Here is a 19,521-nt window from a genome sequence, read left to right on the forward strand (position 1 = left end):
AGGCACCCGATTCTCAGACCACAAGGGGTGATGATTTACCATGTGCTATGGGAGCAGGCTTGGGACTCAGACTGACATGATGAGTTAATTCAGCTGGAGCAACAAGCCACATCTGCACGGGTATTCTGAAGTCCCGTGCCCACCCCCCACTACCACCACCCCCAGATCTCCAGATAACCAGGGAAGCTGTGTGGCATTCCGGAAAGGCACTGGGCTGAATCGCAAAGCCCTGGATTTCTGTGCCGCCTCTGCCGGTTCATCCCCCGGGAAAGGGCAAATCACTCTCTCCCAGGGACTAAGGCTCCTCATCTGTAAAATAGAGAGCAGATGCTCGCGTCTCTTCTAACACAGAGCTCTAACTGACATGGAAAGCGAAATTTAATGCTTTTTCTCTCCCTGTATGCCAGGGGAGCCTCCAAGATATTTTAGTGACTAGTGCATCCTGGGGCTTCTAAGGAGACTTGCCACAGAGGTATTAACCATGCAAATATGTGAACAGCACTATTCTTGCAACCACTCCAAAACTCCAGCTTAAAAAGAAAACACACAGGGAAGGTTTTTAAAGGCTTTAAAAGCTAGGCATGTAGCCCTGGGCCTGCCCAAGATGGGGCCTGTCAATAGCCAATCAAGAGTGGGGAGGGGCTCCTGGTGCCCTTCCCCTTCCCTGCTTAACCAATGGCAGCCTGGATTCTGGGGAAGGAACTGCCCTCGGCTTTGTATGAAACTATCAGGCTCCAAAGCTTCGTTCCAAAGTCATGGTCACACTGACAGTACTGGTTTAAATCACAGGGCCATAAAACAAACCCAAAGGTCTTCATGTAGCAAGCGAGGAAGGCCACAAAAAAGGGTGGGAGTAAGAGTTAACAAAATGCACTGTATACATGTACGAAACTGTCAAAAAACAAATTCAGTCTTCTAAATTTAAAAAAAAAAAAAAAAAAAAAAGCTAGGCATAGTGGCTCATACTTGTAATCTGTAATCCCAAGGGTTTTAGGAGGAGGCAGGAGGATTGTGTTTAGCTTGAGGCCAGTTTGGACTATATAGCTAGACTCTGGAGAAAGAGAAAGAAATAGAAACACACACACACACACACACACACACATGCACGTACGCGCGTGCAAGGGTGAGGGGTTGCGGGGAGGGGGGATGAGGGGGGGTGGAAGTGGGGAGTGTGTGTGTGAAACTGAGGATAGAGGTAGCTCAGTGGTAGGGTGTTTATCTGTCAAGCTTAAGCTCTGGGTTTAATCCCTAGGACCACTTCCCCATCCCCAGTAAAGAAATCACAACTGTTTAGCGGAACACAGTGGCTCATATCTGTAACCCCAGCACTCAGTGGCTGAGTCGGGTAGACTACTCCAAGAACCAGGCCAATTTGGGCTGTACAGTGAGTTCCAGCCTCTCCTACGGTGTTTGACCATCACTTAAAAAAAGAAAGAAAAACGTGCATGTCTATAATCCCTTGGCAGGAAGACCAGACGTTCAAGATCAGTCTGAACTAAATCGGGAGTTTGGGGCTAGCCTTAGCTCCATTCAACCCTGTCACCTCTGCGCCAAGTGTCAGCAGCTGAGTCTCACCCTGTCGTAGGAAGAGCATTACAGAAACACAGACTGCTACAGGTGCGATGAAGTTTCGTCACAGCTTGAATTTCTCTTCAGATTGCACCCTCTGGCAGAGAACTCCCAGCAAGATAACTTTATTCCACCTGGCACGCCATTTGGTGGAACCCCATTCCACTGTGGTGTAGGTACCTGTATGTACTGCGCTCCTACCTCCCTCACAGGCGCCGGGAGCCTAAGGGCAAGGAATACGTCCATCTCTATATTAGGGACGGCATTTAATGAGGTGACTCAATACTTGTTAAGCAATAAAAACATCAGTCTGCACAGAGCCTGAGGTGTGGCCCTGATGCTGTTCCACCTTGCCACGCAGTCCTTTAATCTCCTAAGTGGGTGGAAACTGCCCTGGGATGCCCTCTCCACTCCCCCTCCCCCTTCTTTTCCTGTATCTCCTTCTGCCCGTGCCCGGGTTTGAACTTCCCCTCAGGATGATGCACAAATAAATGCAGCTCCTCTCTCTGCCTGCCTATCTCAAACTTGAAGTACATGGATCTTCTCCCATTAACTCACAATCTGTCTTGCCCATTGGGGAGACTGTGAGTGAAGAAAGCCACCGAAAGTTCTTTTTCAGTTCCTAACTCTATACAACTGAAATCAAACCAGTTATTTTTTTCTCTTTTTTTTTAACTCCAAAGGAAGTGGGCAATTGGCCAAGATAAGATCACGGCCCCAGCAATCTGGGCACAAATATCTTACACTCTATGAAGAGGGTACCTGGACTTTATCAAAACTCAGAAAATGCACTTGGTGGAAAATTGAGTTTCAGTCTGGAGAACCACTTGGCCCTGCAAAGGATGATTACAGCCCGGGCCTACACAGAACTGTTCCCTCCTCATTGCTTTAGTATCTAAACCCAAAGCAACTTCCTCCTATTGTCCTATCCGCTTCAAAAGCTAACCACCCCACAGCTACATTTTCTCCATGGAGCTGCTTCCTAACAGTGTTCCCAAGGATCGATGAGCTCCTAAAACTTAAAAGCAGCCAGGAAATCTCAAGCCCCCGAGATTTAACAAGGTTGTGTGGCATGCCTCAACTGCCTCCTCTTTCACTCAAACCATAATCCCCTTTTAAAAATCTCAACAGAGACAGGGGGGAAAAAGAATTGTATGCATGATAAAAACCCAGAGTGCTGAAACATGACATCCTGAACCCACTTCTCAATTCCTTCACCAACTCTCAGGAAAACATTAAGAAGAATGTTTTGTATCCGTTTATCTCTCTGTGAAGTAGCTTTTTTTTTTTTCTGTGTTGACTTGGTATGGTATGATGTTTAGAGTCTTCCTTAAGCAAATAAGGAGTAGGGAGTCTCCTTCAACTCAGCAGTTAAGTACACATCATGGTATTATTTTGTCTGTCTTTTATGTGTCTCAGGAGTAGCCTTTACACACTGTTGACAAAGGAAACCCCATTCTCATAGTGAAAACATCTCCATTTGTGTACAAAGAGGCCAAACCCTAGCAGCCTGGAGAATCTTTTCATCTCATCTACAATCCACATTGCCCACAATGTGAGTAGATCTACAAACCTAAAGCTGACAAAAGTTCAGGATGCGGATCACGTACCTGAAACCCCTCTAGCTGGATGTGGATGGAGAAGGAGTCTTCGATGTCATCGTGACACAGAGAAGAGAATTTGTGAAAGTGTTGAGTGCTGTCATCTCAGCAGACAATTAGCAGGAATGGTGTGACTTCACTCTCTTTTGAGTGGCCAAACCGCATTTGTGAAGTCCTTTCCTATCTTTATGACACCTCGGGTAGACTCCATAATTGAGAGGAGGGTCATTTTTAGTGATTATACTCTAGGTCAACTTAAATTTCATTCTCAAATTCTACTTTGATTCTGTACAAAGCATGACCAGGCAAAGCTATTCCTTGGCTTCTAACTAGGAAGAGGTGAGTTCTAGTTCTCTTGTTCATCATAGTCCTCCTCCATGGGGCAGTTGTTAAGGAAAAAAGAGTCAAAGTTTCCCTTCACTATCTGCTATGATGGCTTCTCTGGCTAAGTCACTAGGTCTTCTAATATTTTAGATGGCCCTATAGGACTTGGTCCATGAATAGCTTCCCTGATGGAAGAGTTTCCCATTACCAAAAGCCAGCCAGCCTCTTGGGGCAATGCGGGCAGCACAGCTCAGAACCCACCACTACTCACAGCACACTGCACTCTGTTGAGTGAACTCGACTGTCCTTGCAAACCTACACAAAAGGGAAGAAAGCTAGTCCACTGGAAGTCTCAAAGTCTCTCTTCCTGCCTTTCCCCTCTGTTCGGGTTACTGCCTTCTGACCTAGAGACAGGCTGATAGGTCTGCCTAAGCAGACCACCAATCAAAAAGGCTAATGCTAGGCTGGCCTTCTTGCAGGTATCCCATTCTGGTGGGTAAGTATTGGAATTTCCTTCCAACTTTTTATATGAAACTGAGTGGTGAGCCTTTCTCCTCTTCTGTCTTTCCCCATCATCCTGTACAGATTGAAAAGCCTGGTGTGGATGCATGAGTGGGTCACTTGTGGTACATTGGCCAGATTTGCCTTTTTCTCTCTAAGTTCTAAAGGGAAGACACTATCAAATCCCCATGGCTGCTCTCATAAGCCAGGAAAGTATCTTGTGCCTTCTCTTGGATCGGGAATCCTGAGCATCTATTATGAGATAGCAAAAAGAGTCTAAATTATAGGAAACTCAACACTATAGATTAGACAGTTTATCCAGACATAGGAGTAGCAGTAAACACACTACTGGAAATAAGTCTCATACAGCTAAAAGAAATTCTCAGGATTATACAAAATACAGCACAACCCTTAATTCCACCTATTATCTACTCCCATGTAACTAACTGTCCATTGGCCTATGAGACATTAAGATGTTTCTGCCTGTTTATTAAAATTGCCATGTTGGGTGTCAGGGTATATAGCTCAGCTGGTAAGGAGCCTGACCAGTCTGTGCATAACCATGAGTTTGATCCCCCAGAACTATACCCCCAAACAGAATTTTTGTTGTTTTTCTAATTTCTGATTTGGACACTATAACTTTGGGTGCTATATTCCATAAAGTTTCACTAGTCAAATTCTGTTTCTGTTATTTATAAAGATTATTTGGGGGCTAGGAAGGTGGCTCAAAGGGCAAAATGCCTGCTACGCAGGAATGAAGACCTCAGTTCTGAGCCCACCACCCATGGAAAAGGCCAGATGACATCATATATCCCCAGCACTGGGCAGGAAGAGACGGGAGGATCCCTGGAGCTTCCTGGCTGTTCAGTCTGACCAAACTAGTGAGCTCCAGGTTCAGGGAAATGTCAGATCTTGTCTCAAAAAATAAGGTGAAGAGCCATAAAGGAAGCATCAACATATGGCCTACACACACACACACACACACACACACACACACACACACATATGCAGGCCTACACTATCCAAACACACACAAAATCAGAAAGATGATTTCAACTACATGTATACTGTTCTGAACTGTAAAATTCAAGGTCACCTCAAGGAAATAAACCTTTAGCTTGAAATACTTTTAAAATAATGACTATACCCAACTTATCTATTTTAATACTGTTAAGTCTACTCAAAGGGCTTTTGCCAAGATGAAAGTAAAAGTATATTTGCTCATTTTTGAGTTTCCTAAATCTGTCTCTATGTTACTTTGCCTGTATAATCATCTCACCTAGTAAGACAAGTATATTTATCTCCCTTTTAAAGAGGCAAGCATTCAGATACCAAAGAATTGAAAAGAATCCCAACACCCAAAAGATTAGCTGAATAAGAGGAAAAACAAGATAGGAAACTCTTCTTTTATCTCAAGATTGGGATAAAAAAGACCTTAATTACTTGAGTGGAAGCTGAAGAAATGGCCAGTGTTGTTCTGTGGATGTGCAGATTCCCAAACGAGCCCCCACTTTCCATTAGTTACGAATTGGATTCCAGGAACTACTCCCTTAATTTCCCAGGATTATAAGAGTGTGGTATTTTTAGATACACCCAACAACTATTTCTTCAAATCACTGCACTAAACCATTTTAGAAGATAATAAGAGCACTGCAAGTGCCCATGGTCATTTTTGGTATAACAATACATCAGCACATTTCTCTCACATTATCCTTGGTTTAGAAATGCTGAAAGAAAATGTAAGAGACTGAGTCATTTATTGCAAGTCTTATAGCTAAAAAGACCCCATTTGAGACTCAGATCAGGGCATCTCACTTTCAAACCTATGTGATCTTCACTGCGGTGTATTAAATCTCCTATGGCACGTAGCACATTGCATTGGACAGATAGTTACTCGTTTTTCAACTTGTGAGGTTCTAATGTATACCTTATCCTCTTTGATTTCCCCAGTGGCCCCTGAGGTAAGATAAGATATGCTACCTGTATTAAAGATGAGGAAATTGAAGCTTAAAATAGTTTACTTTCCAACTAGGAAACAGTAGACACTTGAAGCCAGCCCTCTGACTTTGACTTTGCCTCCAGTTGACATTCTCCTCTACCACCCAGAAATTTATCCTCCATAGCTCAAGTTCTTATCCTTTATAGTTAAGAGCTCAATGAAACCAATGGAAGAGAAGATGAGTAAGACAAGGCCTTAACTCCTAGGAAAACCCCTGGGAAAGAACCCACCTTTCCTGCTTTGCCCACAGGCAGCAAGAGAACTAGGAAGATGGGAGGAAGCACCAAAAAGCATAAGAGTCACTTATTCTAGAACCCAGCAATAGAGTATGATGCATCTTTAAAAGCATCTTTAAAATGAAGGAGCTGAAAGGTCTTCCAGAGCAACAGAGAGACCCAAAGAAAAGGGAAGTAGCCCTGGAATTTAAAAACATGCATCCCTCAAATTTCATGTGCCAGAACTCAACCTCAGAAGGAAAGGAGTGCTGAATTAGTAGACCCTTGGAGGAGCTGATGAGGCTGTAAGGTCTCTACATTCATGAAAAGGGTAAGTGTATTATGATTAAGCTTTAGAAAGCCACCTCCCTCTTCTATCTCTTCTTCCATGAAGAACCCAGCATCCTATCACTCGTGAGCCTTCTGCTTCCCACCCAAAGAGGTCGAAAGCAATAGCATGCCATTTTGGTTTTCATTTTACATATTTGTTTTTAATTATATGCATGCATGGGGGGGTATGTGCATGTGCATGCCTCTGGAGTCCAAAAGAAGGAGACAGATTCCCTAGGAACTGGAATTACAGGCTATTGTGAGCAATCCTGTGTGGGTGCTGGAAACTAACTCAAGTTCTCAGGTTCTCAGGAAGAGCATCAAGGGCTGAGCCATTTCTCCAACCTCCAAAATATCATTTTGGAAGTAGTACCTTGATCCTGGACTTCTGGGGGTCCAATAGTGAGGAATTTCTGTGGGTTTTAAATTGGTCCATCTGGCTTATTTTTTTTACAGAAACAGACTGAGACAGGTGAAGAGGACAAAATGCTGAAGAATTTCTCAGACACTTCTCCATATCTCAAAGGAAGCTCCCACACATGGTTATAAGATAAGGACTGGCAGTGTAGAAATCTTGGCATCTCCACCAGTCAAAGCAGGCAAGAGATACAGACGGACTGGTCATAAGCAGAAGATGTAGACTTACTGTAATATAATGACACGTGACTGGCATGACAGCCTTGACATCAAAGGTGCTTCTTCAACCACTGCTGGCAAACAGCCTTCTCATGGTAAGTTCTTTCTTCGATACAGGTAAGATACAGGAACATTCATCATCTCACCTGTCGCTACAAAGTGAAAGCAAAAGCCAAGAAGTGAAAACTCTAGCTGCCTTGGGAGTCATGGCATACCTTCCCCCTTCAGAAAAGATAGTGACCAGCTAAAAACATGGCTTACCACACAAAAGTGCAGCAGATATTTTTGGACCCAAAGTAGACCGCCCCTTCTGAGCTTCTACCACTAATGCCAGGCTCAGGAACAGGACTCTAACAATGGTCCTTTGGGAGACATTACAGACCCAAACTATTACATATCCACAAGAAAAAAATTAACACATTGATAGAAGTGTGTTTGGTTGGGGCTTCTGTTTTTTTGAATTGCCAAAGATCAGACTTAGGGCCTTGAGCAAGCTAGGCAAACGCTCTATCATGAAGCTACACTCACATCCACTAAACATTTCATATTTTGCATAGCATGCCTGGGAAAAAGATCTAACTCTTATGTAAGGACAATGAACTGTCTGGTTGTGTGTCACTGTGAGACAGCTATTATTACAACCATCCCCCACCTAAGGAAATCAGAAAGTTGAATCATTTGTTCAGCATTGGGAAAATGAACATGCAAACGTGACCTCTCAACTGGACTACCAACTCAAATAAACAAAAAGATGCCTCAGGAAGGAAGTGCCCGCACTATGGCAGGGAATATCTTCCCATCAAACTCAACACTTCAAAGGGCCATGACCTTTGAAAAGGGCACAGTGGTTTACTTTCAACAGAATACAAAGAAAGAAGAACATTAAAATTACAGTAAAACTTACATTTTTGAGGAAATGTTGAAGGACCAAAAGCCAGCTTATAGGTGATTTTAAGGAGCTAATTAACAAAAGCCTTTAATTGCATAAAGAGTTTGTCTTGGTTTCATTCTCTATTGCTGTGATAAAATATCCTGAGAAAAGCTACTTAAGAGAAGAGTTTTATTTCCTCTTAGAGTGCAAGAGTACAGTCCATCATTATAGGGTAAGTCAGAGGCAGAAGTCTGAGGGAGTTGTTCACCTCACATCCACAATCAGGAAGAGAGAGCAATACGTGAGTGCGTAGCTCACTCTATTTTATATAGTCCTGGATCCCAGTCAAGTAATGTTGCTATCCAGAGTGGAGAGATCTTCCCACCTCAATTATGCAATCAAGATACTCTCCAAGAGACAATGCCAAAGTGCCCCCAACCCTGGCAATTCTAGATTCAAGACATCAACAACTGACACCAATCATCACATGGTTATATAACTAGCTGCTCTCAACCATAGACACGATTTACAATTGGTATCATAAGCTTTAAAAGACAGCTGTGAGTTGGTTTGCTTGTTTACGGGCAGGCTGTTTGAAACAGGGTCATTCCTAGCCCAGGCTGACCTCAATCAAATTCACTAAGTAGCTAAGGATGACGTTGAACTCCTGGCCCTCCCACCTCCACCTCCCAAGTGCTGGGACGACAGGTGTTTACTAACATACCCAGCAATAGGTAGGTTATAGAACTGCAATTTAGTAATGGGACAAACTAAATTACCTATAAAATAAGAGATAATATGCATCTACCCATGATAGGTCTACCAGATGGCTGAGAAGCCTCACTTGTATAACTTTCATACAAACTGGGTACTCTCTTCCATTATTGCTCAAAACTCACCAGGGAAATAGGAGGGGCTTTGAGCTTTGAGTGCCAACAATAGTGGGTCAATCAATGAAGACACCCTGTGTATGCTGTTGACACATGATGTGACAATTTCACCTGGAAACTGTCTGAAATACACCCAAGAACTGTGTTGATAGCATGCAGCATAATGCCCCTTTCTAGTGACCTAAACAATTTCTTTCCTTATGGTTGCTCTTATTCAGATTAATATTAAGAAACTGGGGGAATAAAAATGATATAATCTTTAGGTATCCATTCTTAGCAGTTTGGTTTATAAGGTAAGATTTTCAATTCATTTCATATACATTCCAAACTAAGCACATGGCCCAAGTATTAAATTCTGTCCCCAGCCTTTACTCACTGCCTTGTGCTATTTGTCTTATGCAAAACTTGAAGCTAAAGAAACAATATACTTATCCCTGCTTGCTGCACAGAATTTGTGCATTCACAACACAGAAGTCAGAACAATCATATTGGGAAAAAGGGGACAAGTCATCAGCTCAAACTATTAGCTCTTCTAGACTTTACTGAAAATGAGCTTCAGATGAAAAATAATGTCATAAGTGACATGAGATGGTGTCCAAGCACATGGTGACTGTGATGACTAATACTGACTGTCAACTTGACAGGGTGTGGAATCATATTGGAGATAAATCTCAGCGTATCTGGGAGTGAGTTTCTAGTTTAGTTTAACCAAGATAGGAAGACCTACCCTAGCGGAAGACACCAGGCATGGGCTGGGATTCTCACATGTATAAAAACAAGACATCAAGATGAAGCTAGGCACTCTTCACTTTCTGCTTCTTGAATACAGACATAATGTGGCCACATCCTCCTGCTGTCACCACCACAATTTCCTTGTGGAGAAAGATCTATCCCATCAAACTGTAAGGCTAAACAGACTCCCAATCTCCCTTACGTTGTTTGTGTTATGCATTTTTGTCAGAGCAGCGAGGAAAGTAACTAATACAGTGTCTGGTAGAAATACCTGATTAGAAGTGAGTTGCCAGAAAGTCTACTGAATTAAATATATAAGCATTAGAAGAGTTTTGCTAATCCACATTCCCCTCGCTTTCCAAACACACAGGCACGAAGACTAGAGACAGCATTCACTTTGGCAGCATGGACATTAACACTGGGTCAATGCAGAGAAGAGGAGCAGGGCCCTTGTACAAGGATGACACAGACATTCACGAACTGCTCTGCGGAGATTCATCTTGACTGCAGGCATGAGAGGATCTGGAATCAGCCAGCACACCAAGCTCTGAGGCATGCATGTGGGGTGATTTCAGAAAGGCTTACCAAGTGAGAAAATTCAGCCTGAATGCAGGCAGCACCATCCCATGGACAAGGGTCCCAGACTACGTAGAAAAGAAAAGGTGAAACAGCAGCATTGTCTCTCTCTGCTTCCTGTCTGTGGGTGCTATGTGACCAGCCATCTCACCACCACACCTTCCCTGCCACGAGGGACGGCACCTTCAAACTGTGAGCCAAAATAAGTCCTTCCTTCCAAATGAACTTGTTCCTGTCAGGTATTTTATCAAAGCGACAAAAAAAAAAAAAAAAAAAAAAAGTAACTATTAACCACTACTGTTCATGCTCCACATTTTAAAAAAAAAAAAAAAAGGAGAATTATGGGTAAACTGTAAATGCTCAATAAAATTATTGAAGCAATTTGAATAGGGATAACCTTCTATGAAGTGACTGCCAAACTACAAATTCAAAGGAAGATGCTGCTTACAATTCCCCACAAGACCAGAGCCCTGGGGTAGACGTACTGGGACAGAATTGCGCTAATGCCTCCGGGCTATCAAGGGGACATTCACAGGACAGAAGCCTCAGAAATACGGCAGATTTGCCAAGCCTGTGGTTTGGGTCCCTGAACCAATGTCAGAAAATGAGCCGCTTGTACTGACAGTGAGGAATGGGAAGGGGGAAAAGGAGGCCACGAATCCCAGAGACAGACCTCTGCCTGTGTGGGCGTCACGATTCCCTCTCCCGACCTCATTGTCCTCTGCTATTGTTTTTTTTTAATGACAGGGGAAACAATAGCTGACTCCACAGGAGCCATTTTCACAAGCCAAATGTCAAGTAAGGGCTGGCAGGGCCAGGGCAAAATTAAAAGTGACGGAGGGAAAACCAGCTCACACCATCTAACTGCTCCAGGCCCAGGGGGGTTGCCCTTGGGTGGAAGCAGCCTGTCTATTTTACTGGCCCTGCTGGTGGCAGGAATCCCAGACTGAGGCAATGCCACCTTGAGCTTTTTCATGATGTCATGTACAACATCAAAGAGAGTGACCCAGAAGGGTGTGTGTGTGTGTGTGTGTGTGTGTGTGTGTGTGTGTGTGTGTGTGTGTATACCAGGCCAGAGGTCAGCATTGGTGTCTTAACTCAATCACTCACTTTATTTAGATAGGGTCTCCCAAGGGTCTCCTATTTAGATCGGGTCTCTGGAGCTGATTCAGCTTGGCTCCCCAGCCAGTGAGTTTCAAGGATCTGCCTGTTCCTGCTTTCCACCGGATTTACTGAGCCACACCACCACACCAGCTCTTGCATGGGTGCTGGGATCCGAACTCACGTTCTCATGCTTGAGTGGCAAGTACTTTACAGAGGGATCCTTTTCCTGGCCCCCAGAAGGGACTGTGTTAAAACTCACCACGTTAGTGATGTTCTTTTCCATGCAGGAAGCCCATGCACCCCAGAGCTCCCTAGACACTCCATGACTGCGGGAAGGTGGGTGAGGAACTCCCCTGTCTTTTCCTAATCGCCGGCAGATACTTCACTCCAGCCTCCTGGTGGCTGAACTATCGGCCTCCCCTCCCCTCCCCAACCACTCACAGTCCAATTCGGGAAAATCAGCAGTGAGTTGAGATCAGGAGAAGGAGCTGCAGGTGTTGGGGGAAAGAAGGCTCTCCACAATTAGCATTTTTCCTTTGAAATACCATCATATCCCTGAAATATTATAACTCAAGTGCCCTTAATTTTCTGCAGATCCTTATTTTGCAATGTGAACAAGATCCTCCAGCCCAGGGAAGAATCATCTCATAGGAAAAAGACTAGCAACTTGGAAGGCTCCATGTAAGCACTTGTCTTAAAACCCAGGCTCTCAGACGCAGACATGGATCTAAATATGACTCTAAGTTCAACAGCCCAGGCTCATACGCACAGTAAAGGCATGAGAGATGAGGATAGTTGCCCTACCCGACTCTGCCAGAAACTCACTAAGAGTTTCTCATTAGCAGCGAGCAGGTGTCTTGGAATAGAGTACCGCTTCTAGTCTAGACAGAACCACCCTGGATCTCAAAAATCAGGTGTGGGGGTAGGGGGGGTGTTTGCGCGCTCACACAGAGGGTGTCTGCCTTATTGGACATCACCATTTTTAGGATCCACCCCTCTCCCCACCATTCCTTTCCCCATGGAGTGAGATATATGTTTATGGAACCTTTGGTGCAAACTTCAGATTAATGTTACATTGGAACAAGAGTACTTTAGATTAGCCCTAAAGAACAAGTTGGCAATTTTTCAGCTTCTTTTTAACTACCCCAAAAATATGTACAACAAGCAAACCTCATCCTAGGCCTAGTGGGTCAGGAGCAGGGATGAATAAGGAAACTCACAGGATTGAGTAGTGCATGGTAAAGAACAGCAAGGCTGACAGAGTGATGAGATGCCAGCTGTTCCCTCCCACTGCTTCCCAGGCGAGGCTCCCGCCCTGGCTAGAAAACATCCAGTGAAGACTTGCTGGACAGTCCTCGCACTAAACAAGTGTCCTTTCTGTTTGACACTTCCTATCTACCGGCACGTGCTTTATTTCCATCAACAAATACAGAGTGCAGGTTCACCTGGGAAACCTCCATAGTGTAAGGTCAACTGTGGCAAAGAAAACAGCTAAGCACAGGGATCAAAAACATCACAGTCACCATCCCACAGATCCACAGTGTAGAACGAGTGGATCTAAGGAAATAGATTCAAATTCTGCCTTCTTACATGAAATAAAGGCATATTTCTTTTTCTCCAATATTAAAAATATTAATAATAATAATAATAATAATAATAATAATAATAAATAGTGCCACTGACATGTATGAGGTTTTAAACAGTACTTTCTGGGAGTTAGAAAGTGATGATGATAATAATAATAATAATAATAATTGTTTGATGATGATGCTCTCATCATCTACATTAAAACTGATTGAACATGGACATAATTTTGTAAAGACCATTTGCAGAAACAATCATGTTCTTTGCGTGGAACAGGGAACTATAGTGACTGCCTCCCCCCCCTCCCCGTTCAATCACTGAAGCCACCGAGGTATAAAACCATGAAAAATGAACTAAAGGGGGCAACCTGAGAATAACGCTAATGCTATTGACTAGACAGGGGTAGACAGCACTCAGGACAGAGGCTGCACATCAACAGTGTCAGGCAGGTTGGAGGAGCATACCTAGTCAGGAATGGCATCAATGTGTCCCAAATGCCCTCACACACCTTGGCTTCCTTAAGGCAGGAGCCACATGAATCCACTCTGAAGACAAGGGCAATGCCCTTATCACACTACTCAGTAAGTACTTAACCACCTGAAATTTAGGGAAGAGGACAGTGCTGACACAAGCTGACAATTCCACTGAGTTGGTCATCCCCGGTATGAATGACCAGAGAGCCACAGGAAATGGAAAAGAGGAAGCAGGACATTCCATGAAAGACAACACCTCACTTCCTCTCATTTTTACCACAGTGAAATACTCCACTAAGATCAAATGAAAGAAGTCTTCAGAATACAGAACCCATAAGGAAGAAGGAGGAGGAGGAGGAGGAGGAGGAGGAGGAGGAGGAGGAGGAGGAGGAGGAGACGACAAGCACCAGCAAAATCAAGGGCGCCAACAAGCAGAGAGGAGTGCTAGCATGGGTAGGGTTGATGGTTAACACTGATGTCAACTTGGAAAGATCTAGAATCACGTAGGAAAGAAATCTCTGGGAGTTACCAGATGAAGTATCTGAAGTAAAAAGGCTACCCTCGATGTGGCTGGCATCATTTGATGGGTTAGGATTCCAGGCGAAATAAAAAGGAAGAGCTAACTGAGTACCTGCCTTCTCCACTCTCTGCTTCCTGACTGTGGATGCAGTGTAACCAGTCACCTTGCTTTCCAGCCATGACAGACTATACCTCAAACTGTGAGCCAAAACAAGCCCTTCCTCTTTTTTTTTTTTCTTTTTCTTTTTTTTTTTTTTTTTTTTTGGCTTTTCGAGACAGGGTTTCTCTATGTAGCTTTGCGCCTTTCCTGGAACTCACTTGGTAGCCCAGCCTGGTCTCGAACTCAGAGATCCGCCTGCCTCTGCCTCCCAAGTGCTGGGATTAAAGGTGTGCACCACCACCACCACCACCCGGCGCCCTTCCTCTTCTTTGAGCTACTTTTTACAGGCATTTTGTCACATCAAGATCAGTAATACTATAGCCATGAACTCTGAGTTAGCAGTGAAGAAAACAGAGCCATCCACGGGCTTTCAGGATCGCAAAAGTTAGGGTCCAGGCCAGTTCAATAGAATGCAGAATCCCAGGTCACACCTAATCTAGTAAACCAAAGTATGCCTTTCACCAATTCCCCAGATTTCCTATTAACTTTAAAAGGCTCTCATTGAGTTCAATCTTCTTTGCTTTTAAACATGTATCATTTTTTGTGTTCCAGGAATTCCATATTCAAAGAAAAGAACAGTAAGAGGGATTTTACTCACCATATGTTAGAGACAAATTAGAAAATGTCTGCACAGGAGACACAAACATCACAAATTAAAAAATAGAATTGTCTGGGCAGTGGTAAGGCATGTCTTTAATCTCAGAAATCAGGAGACAGAGGCAGGCGGATCTATAAGTTTGAGGCCAGCCTGGACTACAAAAACAGTTAAAGGACCCTGTCTCAAAAAACAAAAACCAGAATTGAATTTGTTTTAAAGTTTGTTTGTTGTACTGATATTAAATGTACTCATTTCTTTATTATAAAGATATCTTTGATTTCATTTAAATTGTGGTATAATGGCATACCTGTTGATAATTTTTATTGCATATATAAACATTGAAAATTAGGCAAAGTAGCCAATTGGTTTTACATTCAAACTTGTGAGTCTAAGATTTATTTTATTTATGGAAGGATTGATAGATAGCTAGACAGACAGACACATTTGTTTGTGCAAGTGTCCACAGAGGTCAGAAGGGATATTCGACCCCTCAGAGCTGGATTTGCATGCATTTGTGAGTTACCTGATATGGGTGTGGAAATCCATACTCCAACCCTCTGATACAGCACTAAGCCCTCCTGACCACTCAGTCCCAAATTTGTAAGTTTTAAAAAAATGGTATCAAGTGTTTTTCCTTTCTGTCAGGCCTGGCGGTTATACCTGTACTCCCAGCCCTCTGGAGTAGAGATAGAAGGAACAGGGGTTCAAGGCTAGCCTCCACTCCACAGGGACTTCAAGGCCACTTGGGCTACATGAAACCATGTCTCAAAAAATAAATTAATTTTTAAAAGTAGGTTTTGGTGGTGGGGGTGGTGGGGTTGGTGCTGGTGGTAATGGTGATGGTAGTGGTGGTAGTTTTTTGAGATAGGGTTTCCTCTATCTATCCTGGCTATCCTGGCTCTGCATATAGACCAGGATGGCCTTGAACTCAGAAATCCATCTTCCTCCCAAGCACTGGAGTGCTGGGAGATATGTGCCACCACTCCTGGCTTTTCTTTTTGTAATTTATTTTGACTATGTGAAAATGTACATGAAGTTTACCATCATAATCCCTCTTGGTATAACCCCACCCCCCAGTGGTATGAAGGTCCTTCACATGGCTTTTTTATCACCACTACCATCCAAGACAGAACGCTATTGTTTTATGAAGTAGTACCTCTGAACACATTCAATATTAGCATTGCATTCTCCCACCCCAACTCCAAGAACCTAACCTGCTTTTATATCTGTGCATTTGCCTGTTCTAGATTTTTCCTAACATGAGAATCGCGTGGCATTTGTCCTTTTCTGTATGGTTCATTTCACAGAACACCATGCATATGAAATGGACTTTTTTTGCCTTTCCTAAGGCCAAATAATATTCTATTATGTGTATACACTACAATTCATTTACCCATTTATCTCTTCATAGAATTCAAGTTGCTTTTCTCTTATTTTATTGACTAGTTTTCAAATTCATTCATTTATTTATTTACTTATTTATTTTTGAGGAAGAGTCTAATGTAGTCCAGGCTGGTCTGGAACTCACTAAGTAGCTAAGGATGACTCTGAACTTCTGATCATCGTGCTTATACCTCCTATGTGCTGGACTTACGGGGGTATTCCGGAGGCCTGCTTTGTGTGGTGCTAGGCACTGAATCCAGGGCTTTGTGCAAGCTATGGAAGCATTCTACCAATGGAACATATCCCCAGCTCCCCTCCCCTCCCCTCCCACCCCACAAACTTTTTGAGAAGCTCTGTCACCCAAGATGTTGGGAATTCTTATTTTTAGGAACAAATACAAATATTGAAACATGAAGATAGAAGTGAACTAAAGACAGGAGCCAAGAAGAAGATGGGATAGCTGTACATCATCTAGAAGTACTAATACAATGGCACCTTCCAAAATATCCTAGGTCCCGTCCTAGTGTAGGTACCCTCTCATTAACAAAGAATCCGCCACTCATGATCTAGCAGGGAAAAGATAGAGAGGGCTCGTGCATCAGGGAAGACACCAAATTACAGCCTTTTTTTTTTTTTTTTTTAAAGCAAAGCGATTTTATTACTTTCAACCTATGGGAAGGTAAGGAACTACAGAAGGAGCCCCTAGGCTCCTGTTTTAATGAACACAGGAGAATCATATATAATTACCATATCAAGTGCTCCTATGGAAAGGGAGACTTCTGAAGTACTTAAGGACACTCAAAAACAGTTTATACTGAGGATTTTTAACACTCAGCCACCAGCCTCACCAAGATGATATTACTTAGCTATTAATTTGCAGCTCTGGAGAAAGGCTTGCTGAGAGAGGAGCATAGTTAGCCCAACACCGGGGATTTAAAAAGTTTATTATATTCTAATTTACAGGAAAAATTCTACAGTCTGAACAAATTTATGAGGAAAACTAAAAACCTCTGAGGGAAAGACGGGGCAGATTGGGATATGCAAGTTATCTGGGCAAAGGTAAACACTAGTTTATTTGTAAGCCACCAAACTAATTGGAGAAAGGAGGCAAGAATTTCCACGACCCACTACAAGCTGTTGGGAAAGACGAAACCCGTAACATGACTAAATTAGCGTCATAGGAGAGAGTGATCAAAGACAAAAGCAAGCCATACAACAAGAATATCAACAAACAAAAACAATAAAGTGCCCAAAGCTCGACACTGTTTGGCGCAGGAAGGCTTTCTCTTCAGCTGCCATGCTTAACTTCAAAGGTAGAGTAAGAAAGAAACGTCTGCAGCGATGACTCGCGGAGTGAATCAAGCCAGCCCTTGTCGTTCATTTGTTCTCCCTGGACATTTCTGAACTGCCATGTGTTAAAACTCATCAAGACCATTACTTCCCACCTGGATTTGGCATCGTTCAAGGAGAGGGGTAAGAGTTCTTTCTCTGCCTCATGAATATTCTGAAGAGATGCAAACCAACCAGCGGCGAAGATAAGCCCATCACTTCCGAAGCGCGCCTCTGCTGTACGCATGCGTCCATCTTGCAGCTTAAGAAGTCTGTGAGACCATCATAACAAGTGTGCAAGAGGGAGCAGGCTACGTTCACAGTTGTTTAAGATCCATCTGTTCCCGTATCCTACAGCTCCATCTAGGAGGAAACAAAGTACTTGGTTTTCAACCAGCTTGGTTCTGGAGCCATGTTAACTTTGATATTATCAGTGGAGGCTGGGGTCCAAGGAGAAAGAATGGTGTGTAGATACCGAGTACAGGGAGAAGCAAGGGGGTAAAGGCAGAGGGAGAGCTAACAAATTTCTCTTTATTCGTTTTTATTCCCCATTTTTTGATTATTAAAAGACAAAACACGTACCAAACGTTCTCAGAGAGTCTGATTATTCTACTTAATGAGGTAAACTGCAAACACATTTAATTAACCAAAGAGTCATCAGTTATCAGGGCATACTGCTTGTCTCAGGATGGGAATCACCTCTGAAAGTTGTCACCCACCCTCAGAGAGCTTATCACCTATGGGAAATAAAACTGGGCACCTGGCCTATATACAGCCTTCCTGTCTCCCAACTTCTCTAAAATCCAAGTAGAAAATCCAACATTGTTAAGACTGTCTCATATGATGGGAAAAGTGTTGGCTATACCATGAACTCTAGATGCCCTAGACTAGTAAACGGATATGTCAAGGAAAAGCCCAGCCCTGGATTCAAGGCACCTCTGCCTATTTCAGCATCCCTCAGATGCCGTGCTTTCTCACTTTGCAGTCTTCCTGTGTGTCCTTGGGTTTTTTCCTCTGGCTTCCCTCTCCTCCAGCCTTTTTACTCGGGACGCTCCCCGCCACACACACACACACACACACACACACACACACACACACACACACACACACGGCACTGTAGATACCATCTCCCTGTGAAGGCGTCTTCAAAGCCAGCTGTTATCCAGACCTCTTCCAGGTTCTTTTAGGAACTGTGCTCAGAGTCCTCAATACTCTGAGCAGTGGTGCAGATTGCTCTTCTGTCTCGGGAGGGAATCTCATTCTGCACACGGCTGTCACAACACAGGATACAACACACTGTGCTCGATAAACGTTTGATAAGTCTATTTAAAACAGACCCCCAAATTGCCACATGGTTCCTTTGCTCTGTACTGGCAAAGTCCTGCCACTTCTTTGGTCCACACCCTCCCTGAATCACCTTCTCAACCCCAGAAACCCTCTCCTTGTCAACATCAGCATTTCTAACCTACAGCCAAGGCTATGCCTTCCTAACTGTGCACAAAAGATCCTGGGTGCTAGCATCAGCAAATGGATGCTTTTTCAAAATTATATGTTCGAGAGTCTACGAGGTAACTCTCACATTAGTTAGCTTTCTCATTTCTATAACAAAATACCCAACAAGAACAACTCAGGGGAAGAAAGGTTTGTTTTGGTTCACAGTTCAAGGATGCAGCTGATCACGCTGCATCTGAAGTCAAGAGGGAACAGGAAGCAGGGTTGGACTATCAAACCTCAAGGCCAACTTCCTGTGACCCACTTCCTCCAGCAAGGCTCCACCTCCTAGGGTTCTGCACCCTCCCACGCAGAGCCTGGCCCCAGCAGGGGAGCGAGTGCCTATGAAGGCATTTCACATTCCAACCACAGCAGCTCAGGGCTCACACACATCTGCAAACCACTGGACTTCTGTTGTCTTCCTTTGACTGGTTTGAACAGAAAGCCCACTGCTCTTGCTTTTCAACATCTCAACATCTATTTCATGGTGGGTATTTACTTCTAGTGTGAATCTAGCCCTTTCCAGTCCCCTTACAGTATGGTTTATTGAAGTCATAAGAGAGTGCATGAACTCTTGCTGGAACATCATTCTTTTCATCTATTTGCTCAACTAGAACATAGCGAGCTTCTTTCCAG

General features: G+C 43.5%; 1 protein-coding gene across 4 annotated transcripts in view; it reads right to left on the bottom strand.

Annotated features, from left to right (window-relative positions):
• Nucleotides 1-19,521, bottom strand: part of LOC107399584 (uncharacterized) — a 330,418-nt gene that overhangs the window by 139,885 nt on the left and 171,012 nt on the right. Inside the window, exon 5 of one of the 4 annotated variants that reach the window (XR_001576284.3) lies at nt 7,186-7,327. The exons of 2 other annotated variants lie outside the window; for them this stretch is intronic. Coding sequence is in view for 1 of the 2 variants with exons in the window: in XM_076573109.1 (XP_076429224.1) it covers nt 7,266-7,327 (62 nt within the window). In the remaining variant the exon portion in view is untranslated. Of the gene's footprint in view, nt 1-1,508; nt 7,328-19,521 lie in introns of those variants that run through there. One more of the 4 variants, XM_076573109.1, reaches the window with a different exon arrangement.

This window comes from Peromyscus maniculatus, chromosome 5, assembly GCF_049852395.1.
Source record: "Peromyscus maniculatus bairdii isolate BWxNUB_F1_BW_parent chromosome 5, HU_Pman_BW_mat_3.1, whole genome shotgun sequence".
Lineage (NCBI taxonomy): Eukaryota > Metazoa > Chordata > Mammalia > Rodentia > Cricetidae > Peromyscus > Peromyscus maniculatus.